Source organism: Lynx canadensis, chromosome A2 (genome assembly GCF_007474595.2).
Source record: "Lynx canadensis isolate LIC74 chromosome A2, mLynCan4.pri.v2, whole genome shotgun sequence".
NCBI classification, from domain to species: Eukaryota; Metazoa; Chordata; class Mammalia; order Carnivora; family Felidae; genus Lynx; species Lynx canadensis.
Genome location: NC_044304.2, coordinates 153,409,153 through 153,428,604, shown reverse-complemented (window position 1 = coordinate 153,428,604; position 19,452 = coordinate 153,409,153). Strand labels below are relative to the sequence as shown.

Genomic DNA, 19,452 nt, shown 5'->3' with positions numbered 1-19,452 from the left:
ATGGACAAAGGACAGGAAGGATGAATTCACAGAAGGAATATGTGTGTGGGGTGTGTATCACAGGAAAGTAAACATGAAAGATGCCCAGTTTTGAACATGACTGAAGAAATGCACATTAAAACCACGGGGAGACACCATTTCAGTCGTGAAATTGTTTTCATAATAACGTAGCAGGACAACATTAACATCCACTTTCTTCTTCTGTACAGTGGGGGTAATGTGGCTGTTGTGTGGATTACAGAAGATAACAGGTGCAAAGTGCTCAAAATAGTGCCTGACGTGTTGCAAACTTTCAGTGAATATCAGCTGCAATTATTAGTATATTTCCAGTGGTGGTAAAAGTCACTAAATATTGGGAAAGCAGCTGGGCAGTACGACTTACTAAGCTTTGCATTTGCTAATTCTACTTTTGAGAATCGAGGATCCTCCTCCCCAAAGAAATCCAAATATTGGGGAAAAATGAGTGCAAAGGTGTTTATCAGCACATTATTTGTAATAGAGAATTGTGAGCCCTCTAAATGCCTAGTAATGAGAGGATCAGTGCATAAATTGTGCAGCTGTTTATTAGTAATTAATTAATTAATTTCATTTTAGTTTTTTTTTAAATCCCAGTATACTTAGCATGCAGTGTTATATTAGTTTCAGGCATACAATATAGTGATTCAGCATTTCCATATGTTACTCAAGTCTCCATCAAGGAAAGTATACTCTTTTTTTAAAATTTATTTTTAATTTTTTTTTTTATTTAAAAAAATTTTTTTTTAAAAAAAAATTTTTTTTTTTTAACGTTTATTTATTTTTGGGACAGAGAGAGACAGAGCATGAACGGGGGAGGGGCAGAGAGAGAGGGAGACACAGAATCGGAAACAGGCTCCAGGCTCTGAGCCATCAGCCCAGAGCCTGACGCGGGGCTCGAACCCACGGACCGCGAGATCGTGACCTGGCTGAAGTTGGACGCTTAACCGACTACGCCACCCAGGCGCCCCAAAATTTTTTTTTTTAACGTTTATTTATTTTTGAGACAGAGAGAGACAGAGCATGAACGGGGGAGGGGCAGAGAGAGAGGGAGACACAGAATCTGAAACAGGCTCCAGGCTCTGAACAGTCAGCCCAGAGCCCGACGCGGGGCTCGAACTCACGGACCGCGAGATCGTGACCTGAGCCAAAGTCGGCCGCTTAACTGACTGAGCCACCCAGGTGCCCCTTTTAAAATTTTTTTTAAATGCTTATTTATTTTTGACAGAGAGAGAGAGAGAGAGAGAGAGAGAGAGAGAGACAGCATGAGTGGGGGAGGGGCAGAGAGAGAGGAAGACAGAATCCGAAGCAGGCTCCAGGCTGTGAACTGTCAGCACAGAGCCTGACGCGGGGCTCAAACTCACAGCCCGCGTGACTGTGACCTGAGTCGAAGTTGGATGCTCAACCGACTGAGCCACCCAGGCGCCCCAGATACTCTTTTTTATTAAGTTTATTTTGAAAGCGTATGCACATGCATGTACTCATAAGTGGGGGAGGGGCAGACAGAGAGGGAGAGAGAGAGTGTCCCAAGCAGGCTCTGTGCTGTCAGCGCAGAGTCCCCCATGTGGGTCTCGAACTCGCAAACCGGTGAGATTATGACCCGTGCCAAGATCAAGAGTTGGACTGTTAACTGACTGAGCCACCCAGGCGCCCCAAGATAAGTGTCCTCTTAATCCCCCTCACCCTTCCCCCCAACCCTCTCCCTTCTGGTAACCATCTGTTCTCTATAGTTAAGAGTCCGTGTTTTTGGTTTCTCTCTTTTTTTTTTCTTTATACGTTTGTTTTGCTTCTTAAATTCCACATGAGTTAAGTGATATGGTATTTGTCTTTATCTGACTGACTTGTTTCACTTAGCAGTGTACCCTCTAGCTCCATCCATGTTGCAGGTGACAAGATTTCATTCTTTTTACGGCTGAGTAATATTCCATTGTACATATACGCCACCTCTTCTTTACCCATTCGTCTATTGATGGACACTTGGGTTGTTTTCACAATTTGGCTGTTGTAAGTAATGCTGCTATAAACATAGGGGTGCATATATGTTTTCAAAATAGTGTTTTCATGTTCTTTGGGTAAATATTCAGTAGTGTATTTGTATTTTTAGATCACACGGTAATTCTGTTTTTAATTTTTTGAGGAATCTCCGTACCGTCTTCCACAGTGGCTGCACTAGTTTACGTTCCCACCAGCAGTGCACAAGTGTTTTTCTCCACATCCTCACCAACACTTGTTTTTTGTGTTTTTGATTTTAGCCATTCTGACAGACGTAAGGTGCTATTTCCTTGTGGTTTTGATTTGCATTTCCCTGATGATGAGATGTCTGTTGGCAATCTGGATGTCTTCTTTGGAGAAATGTCTGTTCATGTCTTCTGCCCATTTTTGACCTGCATTATTTGTTTGTTTGTTTTGGTGTGGAGTTGTGTCAGTTCTTTATATATTTTGGATACTAGCCCTTTATTGGTTATGTCATTTGCAAATATCTTTCTCCATTCTGTAGGTTGCCTTTTTGTTTTGCTGATTGTTTCCTTTGCTGTGCAAAAACTTTTTATTTTTATTTTATTTTATTTTATTTTATTTTATTTTATTTTATTTTATTATTTTTTAAGTTTATTTATTTTGAGAGAGGGAGAGATGGGGGTGGGGTGGGAAGGAGCAAAGAGAGAGGGAAAGAGAGAGAATTCCAAGCAGGCTCAGCACTGTCAGCGCAGAGCCTGACATAGGGCTCAAACTCATTAACTGTGAGATCATGACCTAGCCAAAATCAAGAGTGGGATGCTTAACTGACTGAGCCACCCAGGTGCCCCCAAAAGGTTTTTATTTTGACGTAGTCCCAATAGTTTATTTTTGCTTTTTTGCCCTTGCCTCAGGAGACATAGCTGGAAAAATGTTGCTGTGGCCGATGTCAGAGACCTTACTGCCTGTGCTCTCATCTAGGATGTTAATGGTTTTAGGTCTCACATTTAGGTCTTTAATCCATTTTGAGTTTATTTTTGTGTAGAGAAAGTGGTCCAGTTTTATTCTTTCGCATGTAGCTGTCCAGTTTTCCCAACATCGTTCTTTGAAGAGACTTTTTCCCATGCATATCCTTGCTTCCTTTGTTAAAGGTTAATTGACCATATAATTGTGGCTTTATTTCTGGGCTCTCTGTTCTGTACCATTGATCTGTGTCTGTTTTTGTACCAGTACCATACTGTTTTTATTACCACAGCTTTTTAGTATATCTTAAAATCTGGGATTATGATAACTCCAGTTGTTTTTTTTTCTTTGTCAAGATTGCTTTGGCTATTTGGGGTCTTGTGTGGCTCCATACCAATTTTAAGATTATTTGTTCTAGTTATGTTGAAAAATGTTTTTGATGTTTGTTTAGTTTTGAAAGAATGCAAGCAGGGGAGGGGCAGAGAGAGTGGGACAGAGGATGTCAAGCAGGCTCTGCGCTGAGAGCAAGGAGCCTGATGTGGGGCTCAAATCCATGACCTGTGAGATCATGACTTGAGCCGAAGTTGGACACTTAACCATCTGAGCCTCCCAGGCACCCCTATATTGCTGTTGATAGTATGGACATTTTAACAGTATTCTCCTAATCCAGCAGCATGGAATATCTTTCCATTTGTTTGTGTCATCAGTTTCTTCCATCAATGTTTATGGTTTTCAGAATGTAAATCATTCACCACTGTAGTTAAGTTTATTCCTAGGTGTCTTATTCATTTATTTCGGTGCAGTAGTAAATGGGATTTTTTTCAAACTTCTCTTTCTGTTACTTCATTATTAGTGTATGGAAGTGCACTAGATTTTTGTGTATTGATTTTGTATCCTGTGACCTTACTGAATTCATTTATCAGTTACAGTAGTTTTTTGGTGGAGCCTTTAGAGTTTTCTATGTTTAGTAGGTATCTGCAGATAGTCAAAGTTTTACTTCTTTCTAACTGATTTGGATGCCTTTTATTTCTTTTTGTTGTCTGATTGCTGTAGCTAGGAATTCCAGTACAATGTTGAATAAAAGTGATGAGAGGGGAGCCTGGGTGTCTCAGTTGGTTGAGCACCCGACTCTTGATTTCAGCTCAGGTCATGATCTCTCCGGTTTGTGGGTTCAAGCCCCCTGTTGGGCTCTGCAGTGACAGCAGGGAGTCTGCTTGGCATTCTTTCTCTCTTTCCCTCTCTCTATCTGTGCCCCGCCTCCATTCCCTCTCCCTGTCTCTCAAAATAAATAAATAAACTAAAAAAAAAAAAGTGGTGAAAGTCAACGTTCTTGTCTTGTTCTTCCTGATCTTAGAGGAAAATTTCTCAGTTTTCCACCATTGAGTGTGATGTTAGCTGTGGGTTTTCATATATGGCCTTTATTATGTTGAGGTATTTTCCTTCTAGACCTAGTTTATTGAGGGTTCTTAGCATGAATGGATGTTTTACTTTGTCACATGCTTTTTCTGCATCTGTTGAAATGATCATATTGTTCTTATCCTTTCTCTTGTTGATGTGATATATCACGTTGATTGATTTGGGAATATTGAATTACCCTTGCATCCCAGGAATAAATCCCACTTGATTGTGGCAAATGAGTTTTTTAATGTGTTGTTGGATTTGGTTTGCTAATATTTTGTTGAGGATTTTGTATTTATGTTCATCTGAGATATTGGCCTGTAGTTTTCTCTTTTTGTGTTGTCTTTATCAGGGTAATGCTAACCTCACAGAATGAGTTTGGAAGCTTTCCTTCCTGTTTTTTGGAATACTTTGAGAAGAATAAGTATTCTTTAAACTTTTGGTAGAATTAATCTGTGAAGCCATTTTTTCATAGACTTTTGTTTGTTGGGAGCTTTTTGATTACTGACTTGATTTTATTACTGGTAATCAGTGTGCTCAAATTTTCTATTTCTTCCTGATTCAGTTTTGGGAGGTTATTTGTTTCTAAGAATTTATCCATTTCTCCTAGGTTATCCAATTTGTTGGCATATAATTTTTCGTAATCTCTTAGAATCCTTTGTATTTCTGTGGTGTTGGTGTTATTTCTCCTCTTTTGTGTCTGATTTTGTTTATTTGAGTCTTTTTTTTTCTTTTTGATGAATCTGGTTTAAAGGCTTATCAATTTTGTTTGCGTTTTGAAAGAACCAGCTCCTGTTTTTCATTGATCTGTTCTATTATCTGCTTAGTTTCTATTTCATTTATTTTTGCTCTAATATTTATTATTATCTTCCTTTCATTGGTTTTGGGTTCTGTTTGTTCTTTTTCTGGCTCCTTTAAGTGTAAGCTTAGGGTATTTATTTGAGATTTTTTTGCTTCTTGAGGTAGGCCTATATTGCAGTAGGCTTCTCTCTTAGATCAGCTTTTGCTGCATCCCAAAGATATTAGGCCACTGTGGTTTTTTTTCTTTTTTTCATTTGTCTCCCTGTGTTTTTTGATTTCCTCTTTGATTTCTTGGTTGACCCATTCATTGTTTAGCAACATGTAATTTAACCTCGATGTATTTGTGGTCTTTCCATATTTTTTCTTGTGGTTGATTTCTTGTTTCATGGTATTGTGGTCAGAAAAGATGCATGGTATGACTTGTCTTTTTGAATTTGTTGAGACTTGTTGGTTTTGTGGCCTAACCTGTGATCTATTCTGGAGAATGTTCTTTGTGCACTTCAAAAGAATTTAACCTTCGTGTATTTGTGGTCTTTCCATATTTTTTTCTTGTGGTTGATTTCTAGTTTCATGGTATTGTGGTCAGAAAAGATGCATGGTATGGCTTCATTCTTTCTGAGTTTGTTGAGACTTGTTTTGTGGCCTAACCTGTGATCTAGTCTGGAAAATGTTCCTTGTGCACTTGAAAAACATGTGTATTCTGTTTTGGGATAGAATGTTCTGATATATGTTAAATCCAAGTGGTCTAATGTGTTATTCAAAGCCACTGTGTCCTTGTTGATTTTCTCTTTGGATGATCTATCCAACAATGTAAGTGGTATGTTTAAATTCCCTACTGTTATTGTATTACTATTGATACTGCCTATATGTTTGTTAGTAGCTGCTTCCTGTATTTGGGTGCTTCTATGTTGGGTGCATAAATATTTGTAATTGTTATATCTTCTTGTTGGATTGTTCTCTTTATGACTATGTAGTGTCCTTCGTTGTCTCTTGTTACAGTCTTTGTTTTAAAGTCTATTTTGTCTGATATAAGTATTGCTACCCCAGCTTTCTTTTCACTTCCATTTGCATGATAAATATTTTTTCATGTCTTCACTTTCAGTCTGCATGTGTCTTTAGGTCTGAAATGAGTCTCTTGTAGGCACCTTATAGATGGGTCTTGCTTTTTTCTGCATTCTATCACCCTGCATCTTTTGATTGGTGTATTTAGTCCATTTACGTTCAAAATAATTATTGATAGCTTTGTACTTACTGTCATTTTGTCACTTGTTTTACAGTATTTTTGTAGTTCTTTTCTGTTTTCGTCTTCTTACTCTCTTATCTCATGGTTTGCTGGTTTAATTTAGTGATATGCTTGAATTCCTTTCTCTTTATTTTTTTTCATATTTATTACTGGTTTTTCCTTGTGGCTACCATTAGGTTTATATAGAATATCTTATGCATATTGCAGTCTATATTAAGTTGATCGTCACTTGAAGTTGAACCCATTTAGTTGAAAGCACTAAATTTTTACTCCTCTCCATCCCGTGTTTTAGGTATATGGTGTCATATTTTCCATCCTTTTATTTTGTAAATCCCTTGACTGATTTTTATGGTTACGCTTAATTGTAGAGCTTTTGTGCTTCCTATGTTTCTTATTTGTGCTTATGTTCTCTTGTTTCCACTCAAAGATCCCCTTTAACATTTCTTGTAGAGCTAGTTTAGCGGTGGTGAATTTCTTTAACTTTTGTTTGTCTGGGAAACTCTTTGTCTCTCCTTCTATTCTGAATGATAACCTTGCTAGATAGAGTGTTTCTCGGTTGCAGGTTTTGTTTTTGTTTTTGTTTTTGTTTTTGTTTTTCCTTTCAGCATTTTGAATATATCATGCCACTCTCTTCTGGCCTGCAAAGTTTCTGTTGAAAAGTCCACTGATAGCCTTATGGGGTTTCCCTTGTATGTAACTGTTTTCTTTTCTCTTGCTGTTTTTAAAACTCTCTTTTTATCACTACTTTGTGCCATTTTAATTACTATGTGTTTTGTTGTGGACCTCCTTGGGTTGATTTTGTGGAGGGCTCTCCGTGCCTCCAGGATCTGGATTTTTATTTCCTTCCTCAGATTTGGGAGGTTTTCAGCTATTATTTCTTCAAATAAATTTCTGGCCCATTTTCTCTCTCTCATTCTGGGATCCTTCTAGTGCAAATCTTGTTGTACTTGATTGTATTGCTGAGTTCCCTTAATCTATTCTCATTTTTTATCCTGTTGAGTTTTTTGTTTGTTTTTTTTTTTGTTTGTTTGTTTTTTAAGAAGACCTGGCTAGCTACATGCCAGGAAACCAATTCCCTTTATTAAAATAAAATTAGAAATATTAAGGACTATGCCTTCTGACGTGTATTTTTACAACAAAGATGGTGTAACATATTAAGAGAGATCAATACATCTGCAGAGGCAAAGAAAGCTTTACCACAACATGAACCACTAAGAAAGAAAAACTAGACATATGTGGCACAGCATGTTGAAAATAGGATTTAAAAGAAATTTAAAAAAAAGCAGGGTGGAACCTTTCAGGGTTCCTGGCACACTGCCACACTTAGGGCGCCTCTTTGGATGGACTCCTGCCAAGGGCATTTTGGAGGGGGTGTGTCTGCAGGAGAATGCGGGAATAGGGTGCCTGGTATTAGCAAGGTTTCTCAGTTCTGCCCTGGGAGGAACCTGGAGCCACTTTGGAGAGGTGCTAAGGGTGGGTGGGAGGGGGTAGGTCCACAGAAGAGTGCAGGGGTGCAGTGCACAGTTAGCGAGCTCGGTGGAGAGTATTTGTGCTGCACTGGTTCCCGCAGGTGTCACCTATATAGGCTGAGGGGCAGGGCAGGGAAGTGACACCTCTATATCCCAGGCGTTTTTCAAACTGCTGCTTCTATGCTGTATCTAAGTGGAGCTGTTTGTTGTCTTGTCTCTTTAAGGGTGGGGACTCAGTTTCCTCTTGCCCTCTGACTACCAGAGTCGAGTCTGCTTGTTTTTAAAGTTTCGGGTGTTCAACCCCACTGATTGTAAGAATTCATGAAGTTAAGCTCCTCTGGTTTTTCAAAGCCAAATGATCAGGGGGTTTGTCTTCCCAGTTTGAGTCCCCTGTGCCTGGGGTGCCTGGTGTGGGGTCTGCTTCTCACCCTTTTCTGTACTTGAAGTGACCCTCCCTCCTGAGGACAATCTGGAGGGTCCGTTTGGTTCCTGACCATGCCTCTGCCCTCCCTACCCTTTTGGATATGGCCTCTTCACTATGTTTAGTTGTGGAGAGTCTGTTCTGCCAGACTTCAGGTCGTTTTCTGGGTTATTTACACTGGTGTGGGTGTTATCTCGGTGTCAGTGTGGGACGAGGTGAGCCTCAGATCCTTCTATTTCGCCACCTTCTCTGGAAGTCCCCAAGTGTGTAGCTATTTAAAATGAAGAGCTCAAAAGGAATCAGAAAAAGAGGATTTAAGATTTCCCAATTGCCTCTTATGTTTATGGTACTTGACCTATTTTATCTCTTTCAATTCTGAAAATAACATCATGAAGTGGGTGTTTTTTCCCCATGTGAGAAATGAGGCATCAGGGCTCAGTGGGAGTGGTAGCCGTCTGCCCAAGGTCACAGGGCTGTCACTGCCGGGGCTGGAATGCAAACCCAGGCTTCCTGGGCGTGATGCCCCACTTGAATCATGGGGAAAGCCTGTGCCGTATTGTTAAGTAAACAAAGCAAGATACAGAATTGTGTCTGAATTATGATTTCGACTACCATTGCACTTTTAACACAAAGGTATGCTTTTCTGTCTGTGCACTTGTGTGCACCTTGGTAAATGCTGGGGAACAGTGTGCTACATTTTTGTTCTTTGCAGGATTTGCTCAACCAGTATCTGTTGAGCAAACTGTACTGATGGTCCTAATAATTTTATTTTTTTAAGTTTGTTTATTTATTTTGAGAGAGGCCGTGCAAGCGGGGAAGGGGCAGAGAGAGAGGCAGAGAGACAGAATCCCAAGGAGGCTCTGCACTGGCAGTGCAGCGTGGGGCTCGAACTCACAAACTGCAAGATCATGACCTGAGCTGAAGTGGGATACTTAACTGACTGAACCTACCAGGTGCCCTGGTCCTGATAATTTTAATCAATATTATGAAACTTCAGTAATTGGCAAGAGCTCTTCTGCGTACATTGCTGACAGGAGCCTAGCAGGTTTTTTTTTCTGACCTTTAGCATTTAGTTATTACAGATCCAAATGAAACTGTGGCATTCCTTTGTTTAAAAACATGTATTTGGTTCATGGAGGCTGTTACTTTGACAGCTAGAGTAGGAGAAGGCTGGAAGAAGGAGAGGGCCGCCTTCCCTACCTCTGAAATCTCTGAACCTCGTAGGGCCAGTCTGCACAGCATAGACAGATTTGATGATCCTGGGAGCATTTGGGAACAAGTATTTGATTTCCCAGAGCTTAAAGGTCACTTTTTTGTCTCCCTTAATCTATGGAGTAGGGATATATCCATATGCCATAAGTTGATGGAGTAGGAAAATATGTCATTTACAGCCTGGCCTTCATAGCTCCCCGAGGCCACAGCATGTCTACGTGTAGAGAATGAGCTGTAGAGAGACTCCTGGCTTTGCCATCAGCACAGCTCCCTGAAGAGGCTGGGTGGGTGGCTTTAAAATTTTAATTATGACATGCCTAAGTTGTGGAAACAGTGTAAGTATAGTGAACATAAATGTATGTAAACATTCTGAAATCAAAGAAATACACACCCTGCCTTTTAAGAACAAATACATACTGTATTTTCTCTCCTCGTGAGTCTCAGAAACACGAGCACACAGGAGCCAGGTTTCAGCTTTCTCCAAAACCTTTCCCTTCTTTCTTTGGAATCAATAAGATCATCCTTCTTTATAACCTCTTGGAAATGAGTGGAAAGGCCCTCTGCTATAGCCTTTATTCCCCGTCCTCTGATGTCTATATAGAAACATAAGAACATCACCGTTAGGCACCGTATTAAACGGAAGTAAGAGGAACCAAGAAATTCACAGTCCGTTTTTCCTAGGAAGTATCATCCTCTGGAGATGGAATTGGGGCCGTGTTTGAACAACGCTTGTATCCCTTGTCCGTAAGGAAGATCTGTAGTCAAAACCCAAGCGTCTTGCCAGGCGACTTCGCTTCTCAACAAGTGTTGACCCAAGTGCCCGCTCTGTTCCTTCAGGCTCCCAGATTCAGCACCTGACACAGGTGGGGATTGCAAGCAGAATTGGAGCCCAGCCAGTGGAAATCCCACCGAGCAGAGGCGGCCAGTATGGGGGACCAGGCTGGCCTTCCTACGGGGAGGATGAAGCGGGCCGAAGAGAGGCTGTGAGTATCTTGTGTGTGGGTCATCACGGAATAATCACTTAATTTAGCTGCTTCTGCCTCTGCTTTGAGGATCGCTCTTTAAAACCTACATACATAAAAGTTGTAACTAACTCCCTCACTTTTTTCTCCATAAGTGTATTTTTGCCTGCAGTTTTTAGATCATAAATTCCCACCCACCGAGAGGGGGAGAGTACTGGCATTGAACTTTTCAAAAATGTATCATCTTTCTTGAGGCAGATTTTAGACTTAAAGTAGTGAATTTTTGAAAATAACCTTGCAGAAAAAGTAATAAAAGTGATGTTCGTTACATTAAATTTTAATGTAACGACAGAGACCTATAAGTAACAGCTACTTTGAAAATTTTTCCAATTTTTTTATATTGTGGTAAAACACACATAATACAAAATTTACCATCTTAACCCTTCCCAGTTCCCAGTTCAGTGGTTTCAAATACATTCATGATGTTGCACAACCATCACCCCCATCCATCTCCTTGGCATTTTTCATCTTGTAAAATGGGAAGTGTGTGCTCATTAGACACTAAGTGCCCTTTGCCTCTCCCCCAGCTACAGGCAACCACAATTCTGCTTTCTGTCTCACTGATTTTAACTTTCAAGTAGTGAATGCGAACCTGTAGGTGACTAAAATCTGGACTTGATCTTTGGTGTTACTGTTGTATACACGTGTATGATCTCACATGCCTACTTGCTCACCATTTGTGCTTTGTCGTGGGCTAATCAACGTCATATCCATTATGACCCCCACGAGATGCTTCTGCCGTCATCTCACAGGTTGGAGCATTCCAAGGCATAGGGTTTCTTTTAGAGGCTTCTCCTTGCGTTGACTGCTCCTTTGTAGGAATGGAGTCAATACGGGCACAGGTAATTTCCACAAATGATTTCCTTCATTTTTCTCAAGACTTTTACATGCATTTATGTGTCTTTCCAGCAGATACACTAAATTCTTTTCATGGCCAGATGGTTCTACTATTCAGAGAAAGAAAATTAACTCCAGAATGTAATTTTCCCCTATCAGATATGCTCTTATACTTAGAATCTCAGGTGTCTACTTGACATTTGCTCACACTTTTCTTTTTCTGCCTTCGTTGTGCCCAGCTTATTTTTTTACTGTGCTTTGTGTTTTCCTATCAGATCTAGCGTTCACTTTATACTGCCTCTTTTATCACTATTTGGAAACGTGAAATGTAGAAATATTCTAGAGCTTGAACGCCATGTTTACCATTAGGCTAATTTTTAGCATAAGTGAAACCACAGATTTAGTACTTATATGTACATCCAAAGAGAGATTTTTCACTGAAAAAATATGAAAAAAAAATCACTGAAAAGTATAATTCTGGTCAAATGAATGCCAAATGAATTTATATTATGTAAATATAGGCAAAACTCTCGTGTGTTACAGTACAGATAACTATTTTAAAATGTTTATTGTTTAGAGAGAGAGAGAGAACGTGTAGGGAGGGGCAGAGAGAGAGGGAAACAGAGAATCCCAAGCAGGCTCTGTCCTCTTAGTGCAAAGCCTGACATGGGGCTTGATCCCACGAATCCTGAGATCATTATCTGAGCCAAAATCAACAGTTGGACGCTCAACCGACTGAGCCACCCAGGTACCCCAGTGCAGATAACTTTTTTTTTTTTAATGTTTATTTTTGAGAGACTGAGAGAGACAGAGCATGAGCAGGGGAGGGGCAGAGAGAGAGGGAAGCACAGAATCCAAACCAGGCTCCAGGCTCTGAGCTGTCAGCACAAAGCCCAACAGGGGGCTTGAACTCATAGACCACGAGATCATGACCTGTGCTAAAGTCAGACGCTTAAACCAACTGAGCCACCCAGGTACCCCAGTGCAGATAACTTTTTAAAGAAAAAGGTCTGCAGAACAGTCAAAAGACACACATGAATAAAATGGAAAATGATTTTGTGACCTTGTGCGTGTTCTGTGGTCTCAGCATGTGTCACAGGCACACCCTCCCAAAGCTCCAGGCCCAGAGCAGAGGCAGTTCTTGTCATTTGCTCTGCAGGGACTTGCTCACCTCTTCCAGCTCTCAGATGCCCTCATTTGACCTTTCACCTCCCCAGGGAAGGGACCCCAGCTCTCCAGGTCCCTTCCTGTTCTCCCAGTGGACCACTGACCTCCACACATAGAGGCCCAGAGACTTGGCCAACCTCATCATTCCTTCTGTCTGCTTTTAAGCAAGTATTTATTAGGCATCTGTGAAGTCCAAGGGTTTCTTTATTGTACTGCTCCCCTCCAGCACTTTTTCACAGTCTGTCCATCCCACCTTGAGGCCTGATTGGAGAGCCAGGGTGGGTGCGCAGTGGTCAGAAGTCGTCCTGGGAGTACACCTACCACCAACGAATTTGACTTTCCCTCCTGTTCTTACGTGGGAAATACAGTAACGTTTGCCATGTTCTTTCAGACGCACATGCTTGGCCATCAGGAGTATTCTTCCTCACCGCTGTTCCAGGTGCCAAGGACTTCAGGCAGGGAGCCCTCCGCTCCTCCTGGGAACCTCCCACACAGGGGGCTGCAGGGCGCGGGGCTGGCTTACGCCACCAGCTCCACAGAAGACCTCCAGCCCGGCCACTCCTCGGCTTCTCTCATCAAAGCGATCCGCGAGGAGCTCCTCCGGCTTTCCCAGAAACAGACCGCCGTGCAGAACTTCCACAGCTGATCGGCCTCGCCTTGCAGATTTGCCAAGTATCTGCTTCCCGTGGAAGCAAGACTAAATGGAAATCAACTGAGTGGGTGTTTGTAAGAGGATGTGCATCTCCTGGGCTAGGCGCCCATGTAAGGGAGCAAGTTGCAATTTTAGAAGATGCCATAAGTCACATGACAGCTCATGATGCTTTTAATCGGTTGGCAATTTTTTGACCACTTGGGTTTCAGTCGAAATTTACGTACTTTTGGCCAAAAGCCAGCAGCACTTCATGAAGACAAACCATAAGACTAAGCTAACAAAAATCACTAAATTAGTCTCCTTTCTAAAGGTAAAGGATGAAAATTGTGTAGATGGTTTAGGGATTATTGGAATCCAGCGTTTCTGTGGGAAGATGTGATTCAGACTGGTTTGTATGATGAACTTGCTGCTTTGTTTTTTGAGAAAAGAGATTTGAAGACATTTTATTAACAGCTTGATTTTCCTCTTTTTCTCCATAGGAACTTATTTTAATAGTCATATTAACAACAAAAATACTAAGACTGTTTGGGAATTTACAAAGCTACTAGTGAGAAACCAAATGATAGATTGTAGAGCCTGATGATTCCAAAAGAAGCCATCATCTGCATTTTTCCTTCTACTTCTGGTGCTACAGCTCCGAGGGCCCCCTTCACCTTTATGTCTGTGAAATGCAAACTTTGGCTTTTTCAGTGGAAGAGTATGTTGAGGATTTCATTTTGTCCTAGGGAGGAGAAAACAAACAAAAAAACCTCCCAGCGCGGAGAGGGGAAACGTTAACTATTTATTTGGTTATTCAAAATACATATCGAAGTTTAGATTTACATTCTTAAGTGTATTTGCTGTTTAATTAATTGGGCGCATGTGACTGCCAATAGCATCCCATCTCAGCGCATGCCGTCAGTAAGGCCAGTGCTAGAGGAGGCGGCTTTCAGGAGGTCATAACTAATCCTTGCACTTAGCTGATGAGTTGCTCGCAAATCACATTTGAATGAGAAATCTCCCACGAGCAAAAATTGTCTATGAAAACTCCTAGGGCCAACAGATTGTTATGCACGAGTGCATTTCTAGTAATCACGTTCTCTGTGTTCAAGACCTGGAAATGAAATGGAGTTCGGTCCAGTCTCTCTGTAATAAATCAAGAAATGTAAAGAGGAGCTTTGAGGACCACAAGGGAAAGGAGGGAGTTGCTCCCAGTTTCTGATTGTATTGTGCACGACCGCTGAGTGACTGTTAAAACTATCTTACATCCTTGGGGCCTGACAGAGGGTATCGCCTCTCTTGAGATTCACTCTTGAAGTAAACATTTCCCTACTTCCCAGATTAGAGGAAGGATCATAATAATAAGGGCCGTTCTGCTTTCTGGTACTTGAGTGAAGTTCAGAAGAAAAACAGATAACTGGTTTCCACTCTGAATCCTTTTTTATTAGATCAACTATTACTTTTAACTAACCACAAATCAACAGGCAGAATTCAGGACTCTGAGGAATCAAAATCTGCATCAAATTTTAAGAACCCTGCAACAGCTGAAATAGGTTTTCAAAATGTAATCAATTATTGGGAGCCAGAATCGTTTCAGCGCTTCCTCATTGAAGTCTGTCAGATGGTCTTATGATACAGGGCATCTCGCTTCTGGGAAGTTAAATGTAGCCATTTCATCCCTGCCCCTCTGGAAGAGAAGGGGCGCAGGAGAGGAAGTCTCTCGAGGATGTTAAAGGAACGGAGACCCCTTTTCAGGCAGCCCTCAAAGGCTCCAAGGAGTGTGGGAGAGAAGACCCCTCTGGGCTTGATTTCTTACCTCTCAGTCTTGGTCACATACCAGACTCTCCCCAGAATGGAGGAGTACTTTGCATGTCATTCAGAAATACCAGGTTTCCCGATACCCAAGCAGAATTTTATTTGGGACATCTTACAGTGAGTTCAGACTGTGTGACAGCAAATGGAATAAACACAGGCTCCCTTCTGTTCTGCTCAGTGTTGTGTTTGTACCCAGTGTACTAAGAATCATTACCTCCTGTGTCCATCACAGAACCAGATGTCTGTTCTCCAGGGAGCTGCAGTAGGGGATCTTGATGCCTTTCAGATGAGCATGAAAGGATTCTACCTGTATTGTGCTTAGAATTGATACACTTTTAAGCAAATGTCAAGACCAAAGATAACATGTGATAACCGGTGGTGTGTGGTGTGGTGTGAGCAGGCCCGTGGGATCACAGCGTTCGTGAGTTGGTCGTAAACCACACTTGGTCTGCACTTGTGTTCTCTAAACACCTGCAGCAGTCTACCTGTCACAGAACTCAGGACAGACTAACTGTTGTGGGGAGCACCACACCCAAATGGATCTCCAGACGCCCAGTTAACGTGATCTACTTAAAAGAAAGGTCCTCATGTCGATCGTGGGTGGCCTTGGAGTTCTAAAATGAAAAGTTAAATTTTGAGTCTCTTTTTCCTTAGTTTGAAAGTTCTAGTGGTAATAACGCAAGCTATGAAGTTGAGTTACAGTTTTAGAGAGAGTTGGAGAAATGATTGTTTTCAGAGACTACTCTGTCACCAACTTGCTGTGTCAGGTCCATTCCTGAGCCTCATTCTCCCCATCAGCTGAATGAGAACAGACCTCCCCTGCCCACCTCCCAGAATTTCTTGTTTTGAGATTCACATGTGCTCATATGTGCAAACAGCCTTTGAGGAGGGAGCACAAAGCTTGGTGAAATGTAAGATGTTATCTGTATGATTGCACTGGAATTGGACAGTCTGATACGCTGTCATCTACCAGTGAATGAATTCACGTGGAGGTAACCAGAGCGAAACTAAGGTCTCCGTGTGTCTCTTCTTCTCTCCCGATTTGCTTTAAATTCGCTTCCGTTGCCATTAATTTCAAAACAGTGTTTATCAAACATCTTTCTGCTCGTGATTTTTTGCTGTTTGTAGCACCAAAAAAAGTCACCATGAGCCCTGTATTCTGAGATCTTAGAGTCTAAGGCAGATAGCACAGATGGGTATAAAAGACAGAAGAAGATACAGATACATAATGTGGTGTGAACGTCAGAAAGATTCATTGAAAATACACCAGTGCGTTGGGTACTCAGGAGAAGGGAAGTTGCACTTTGGAAACCACGGGGTTCTGGGGAGAAGCCCACTTGAGAAGCTACTGTAATGAAGACGGGGGAGCTGGTGAGATGGCAAGGAAACAGCTGGGAGTAGGCCTGAGGAAGGACGTAGAAAGTGGGCGAAGCTGTCATTGAACATGAACTTGATCTGCTGCAATATGAGGACAGGATCCCTAACCGCACTCAGTAAGGAGTTTTAATAAAACAAGAGGAGGAAATGGGACTGTGAGAATGGGTTTGCAGTAGTACAGCAAGAAAATGGCCAGGTCCGCGAAGAAGGTCTGCTCAGCAAGAGATCCAGTCTGGAGGAGGGAAGAGAAAGGTACCAAGAACTGCTGGAGGAACCAATTACAAAGTATGAAAATATTGCAAGAATTCCACCAAGGTTTATAGCGTAGAGCCGATCTCAGTGGTCAGCCCTAAAACCACATTAAATCCTTTGTGGAGCAGAGTAGGTTATAAATAAATACATTCCACTTCTTTGTAGCTACCTACACAATTTTCTCCAGATTTTATTTAATTTCAGAATATGGTTTGATTGTGGTGGCATATGACTTTTGAGCAGCAGACTAAGCGGGTTTTGCCAACCGGACTTTTCAGGGCGTGAGGCCTGTGATGCAAAGCACAGGTGAGAGGGGCACCTGAAGGCTTTGGGCCGAAACAGGTAATGCTGTGCTTCTTGAGCCTCCCATTTAACTGTGTACAGGGTCAGTGTTTACTGTATTCGCACTTCTTAGTGCTCCAGTGGCCAAACCGGTCACTCGGACACCGATTTGCTTTTGCAGTAATTCACACATTAATCATTACATGAACTTCCCGTCCCCTTTCCTACTGGATTCTCAGACGTGAATGAATTTGCTGGTTGAAAGGAAAGCTGGTTGAGGTTCTGGGCAGGGGAGAAGGGGGCTTCCAGTCTTAAGTACCACACTGACCTCTGCTCGAGGTGAGTTGCAGCCATTCCATTTCTACCTCCAAAGCCAGTCTCCAGAGCCTGCTTATCCACATTTGTCCCGGCGGGAGGGTGAGGGGGTCTGCTTCTGTACCTGCACACTGACCATTTGATCACAAAATGCATTTTTATGGGATGGTAACTTGAACTTCATTCTGACATTTAATCCAACACATTAATGGATATTCTTGTAACAGGTGAGAGGGGTTTCTAAGAGCAACTGCTGTAACATACTCATAAAATGTAACAGGCTCACACTTACTACCTAATGAATAAGGGGTGTGTATATTTCAGGTTTCTTTTGATATTTTTGGAGGCAACTTTCAGTGTTTAGGACTCCTCTCTCTAGTATTAAAAAGACTTGAAAACTGAAACCTCACGGTACGATCCTAATTCCATGCTTGTGTGTGTTAACAGTACATTTGAGAATTTATCTTAAGAACACGCAGCAGCATTGAAATTTAGGTAAAGCATTTTAAATGCCTTTGGAAACATGAAACAAAGTTAGGAACCCGCAAGCAAGTGAGAGAAGGAATGAATGTCTTAAGCTGAGGTGGTCTAGTCCAAATTAGTTTCCCACAGGGTAGTTATGCAGGCTCCTTGCTTTGCCTTTCTTCCTCTGGGTTGCTCTGCCCTGGGCCACTTCACATTTAAAGAAAGAGTGAATAGTAGAAGGGACAGAGATTTTGAGTCGCTTGGTCCCTGATTCCACCGGAACTTTCTGGACAACTTGGAGCGTTGTGAAGGGTCTCATGCCCCTGATTCAAGTATTCATGACTTGACAACCTAAGTGTGCAAGTTAGGAAGAGCACAGGGCCAAGTTCAAGCCAGACACCCTGTGCTGTTCCTCTTGTTCATGGCGGGGGAAAGAAGGAGGCTTTCACCGATTAACACACTTGCTCTAAGCACCAGAGGGCTCATTTCAGGAAGGGGTATACACTCTGCTTAGCCCTCCTCCAGAGCATCTTCGAAGGAGCATGGAGATTGGGCTCATTACCCTTGCAGGAAAGGAGGCTCAGCAGAGCCATTCTGGGATACCTGCTTGTCTCCTCCTACTTTGTCAAGGTCCACGTTCCTCTGACTCTTCCTGCACTCTCCTTCCTGGATTGTGAGTGATAATGTACGAAAATACGCAGAGTCAATTGAGGCCACTTGTGGCATCAATACTGCAACTTGAACTTGACAATCATGGTTTGCTGGTCTCAAACGGGCACTTAAATTTCAGTGTGGGTATATGATTTAGTAATCGAACCTTCCCTTCTATTTGTCAGTTATGTTTCTACCCTTCAATTAGCTGCACTGTTTTCTAATGTGCTGTAGAGTTTTTGAAATAATTTATGCAAGTGTTTGGTTTCCATGTTTACAATTTATACTGCTTTCCTAGCATTTTAAATGGAAATGTCAATAAATGCTATGAATTGGTGTCAAATGATATTTTTCTGTTTCTTTCCTTTGTAACGTGATCATTTTTTCTCATTTGTGAAATGTGATGGTTGAAGGAGATGATCTTTTTCTCTAATTTTTGTGGCCCTGGCGAGAACACCTATGACTTTGATTTTCTGAGGAATTAAGTGGAAAGGAGTCTCGTCAGCCTGTGGAATTCGCAGAATTGTTTTCACTCCCCTGGGTTGGTGCCCACCCCCTTCTGCTCACTGTGTTTTGCACTAATCAAATTGATGCTTGCAGATTCATTTAGGAATTAAAAGATTAGGACTCTACAAAAGATTAGGACTCTACCTTTATCTAGAAAGGTAAATGAGAAGATCAAAGTCTGCACAATCTTGAAAGGTAATAGGGTCAACCTGGAGTTGTTTATGAAACCCAAGACAACGCCTGGAAACGGAGGAAAGCCAAGGGAACAAAATGCCGTAGAACATAACAACGAGATGAAATGTGGAAACCTGGATGGGATCCTGGAGCAGCGAGAACAAAACAAATGACATTAGAGGAAAAAAAAAAAAAAAAAAAGCAAAACCAGTGGGACCCAAATAAAGTCCCTAGGCTAGTCAGCGGTATTGTGCAAAGGTTAATTTTGTTGGTTTTGCTAACTTTACTAGGATTACTAAGACTTCTCTTAATGTCAGTAAAGGGCATGCAGAAACACTATTTTTACAGCTTCTCTCGAAATCTAAAATCATCTAAAAATTTTTACAACAAGTTTGATGCAGATCAAGCCCCTAGACCCGTGCAGAGGCTCACATGAGCCTTCCATGGGCACCCACAGCCCAGCACCTGCCGTGCTCCTCTGG

General features: G+C 41.7%; 1 protein-coding gene across 1 annotated transcript in view; it reads left to right on the top strand.

Annotated features, from left to right (window-relative positions):
• The window catches only part of KIAA1549 (KIAA1549 ortholog), a 93,784-nt gene extending 75,165 nt beyond the window's left edge, over positions 1 to 18,619 (top strand). Inside the window, exons 18-19 of the mRNA XM_030297111.1 lie at positions 10,313 to 10,458; positions 12,893 to 18,619. Coding sequence (XP_030152971.1) covers positions 10,313 to 10,458; positions 12,893 to 13,147 — 401 coding nt within the window. The 3' untranslated portion in view covers positions 13,148 to 18,619. The remainder of the gene's footprint in view (positions 1 to 10,312; positions 10,459 to 12,892) is intronic.
• The last annotated feature ends 833 nt before the right edge of the window (positions 18,620 to 19,452 follow it).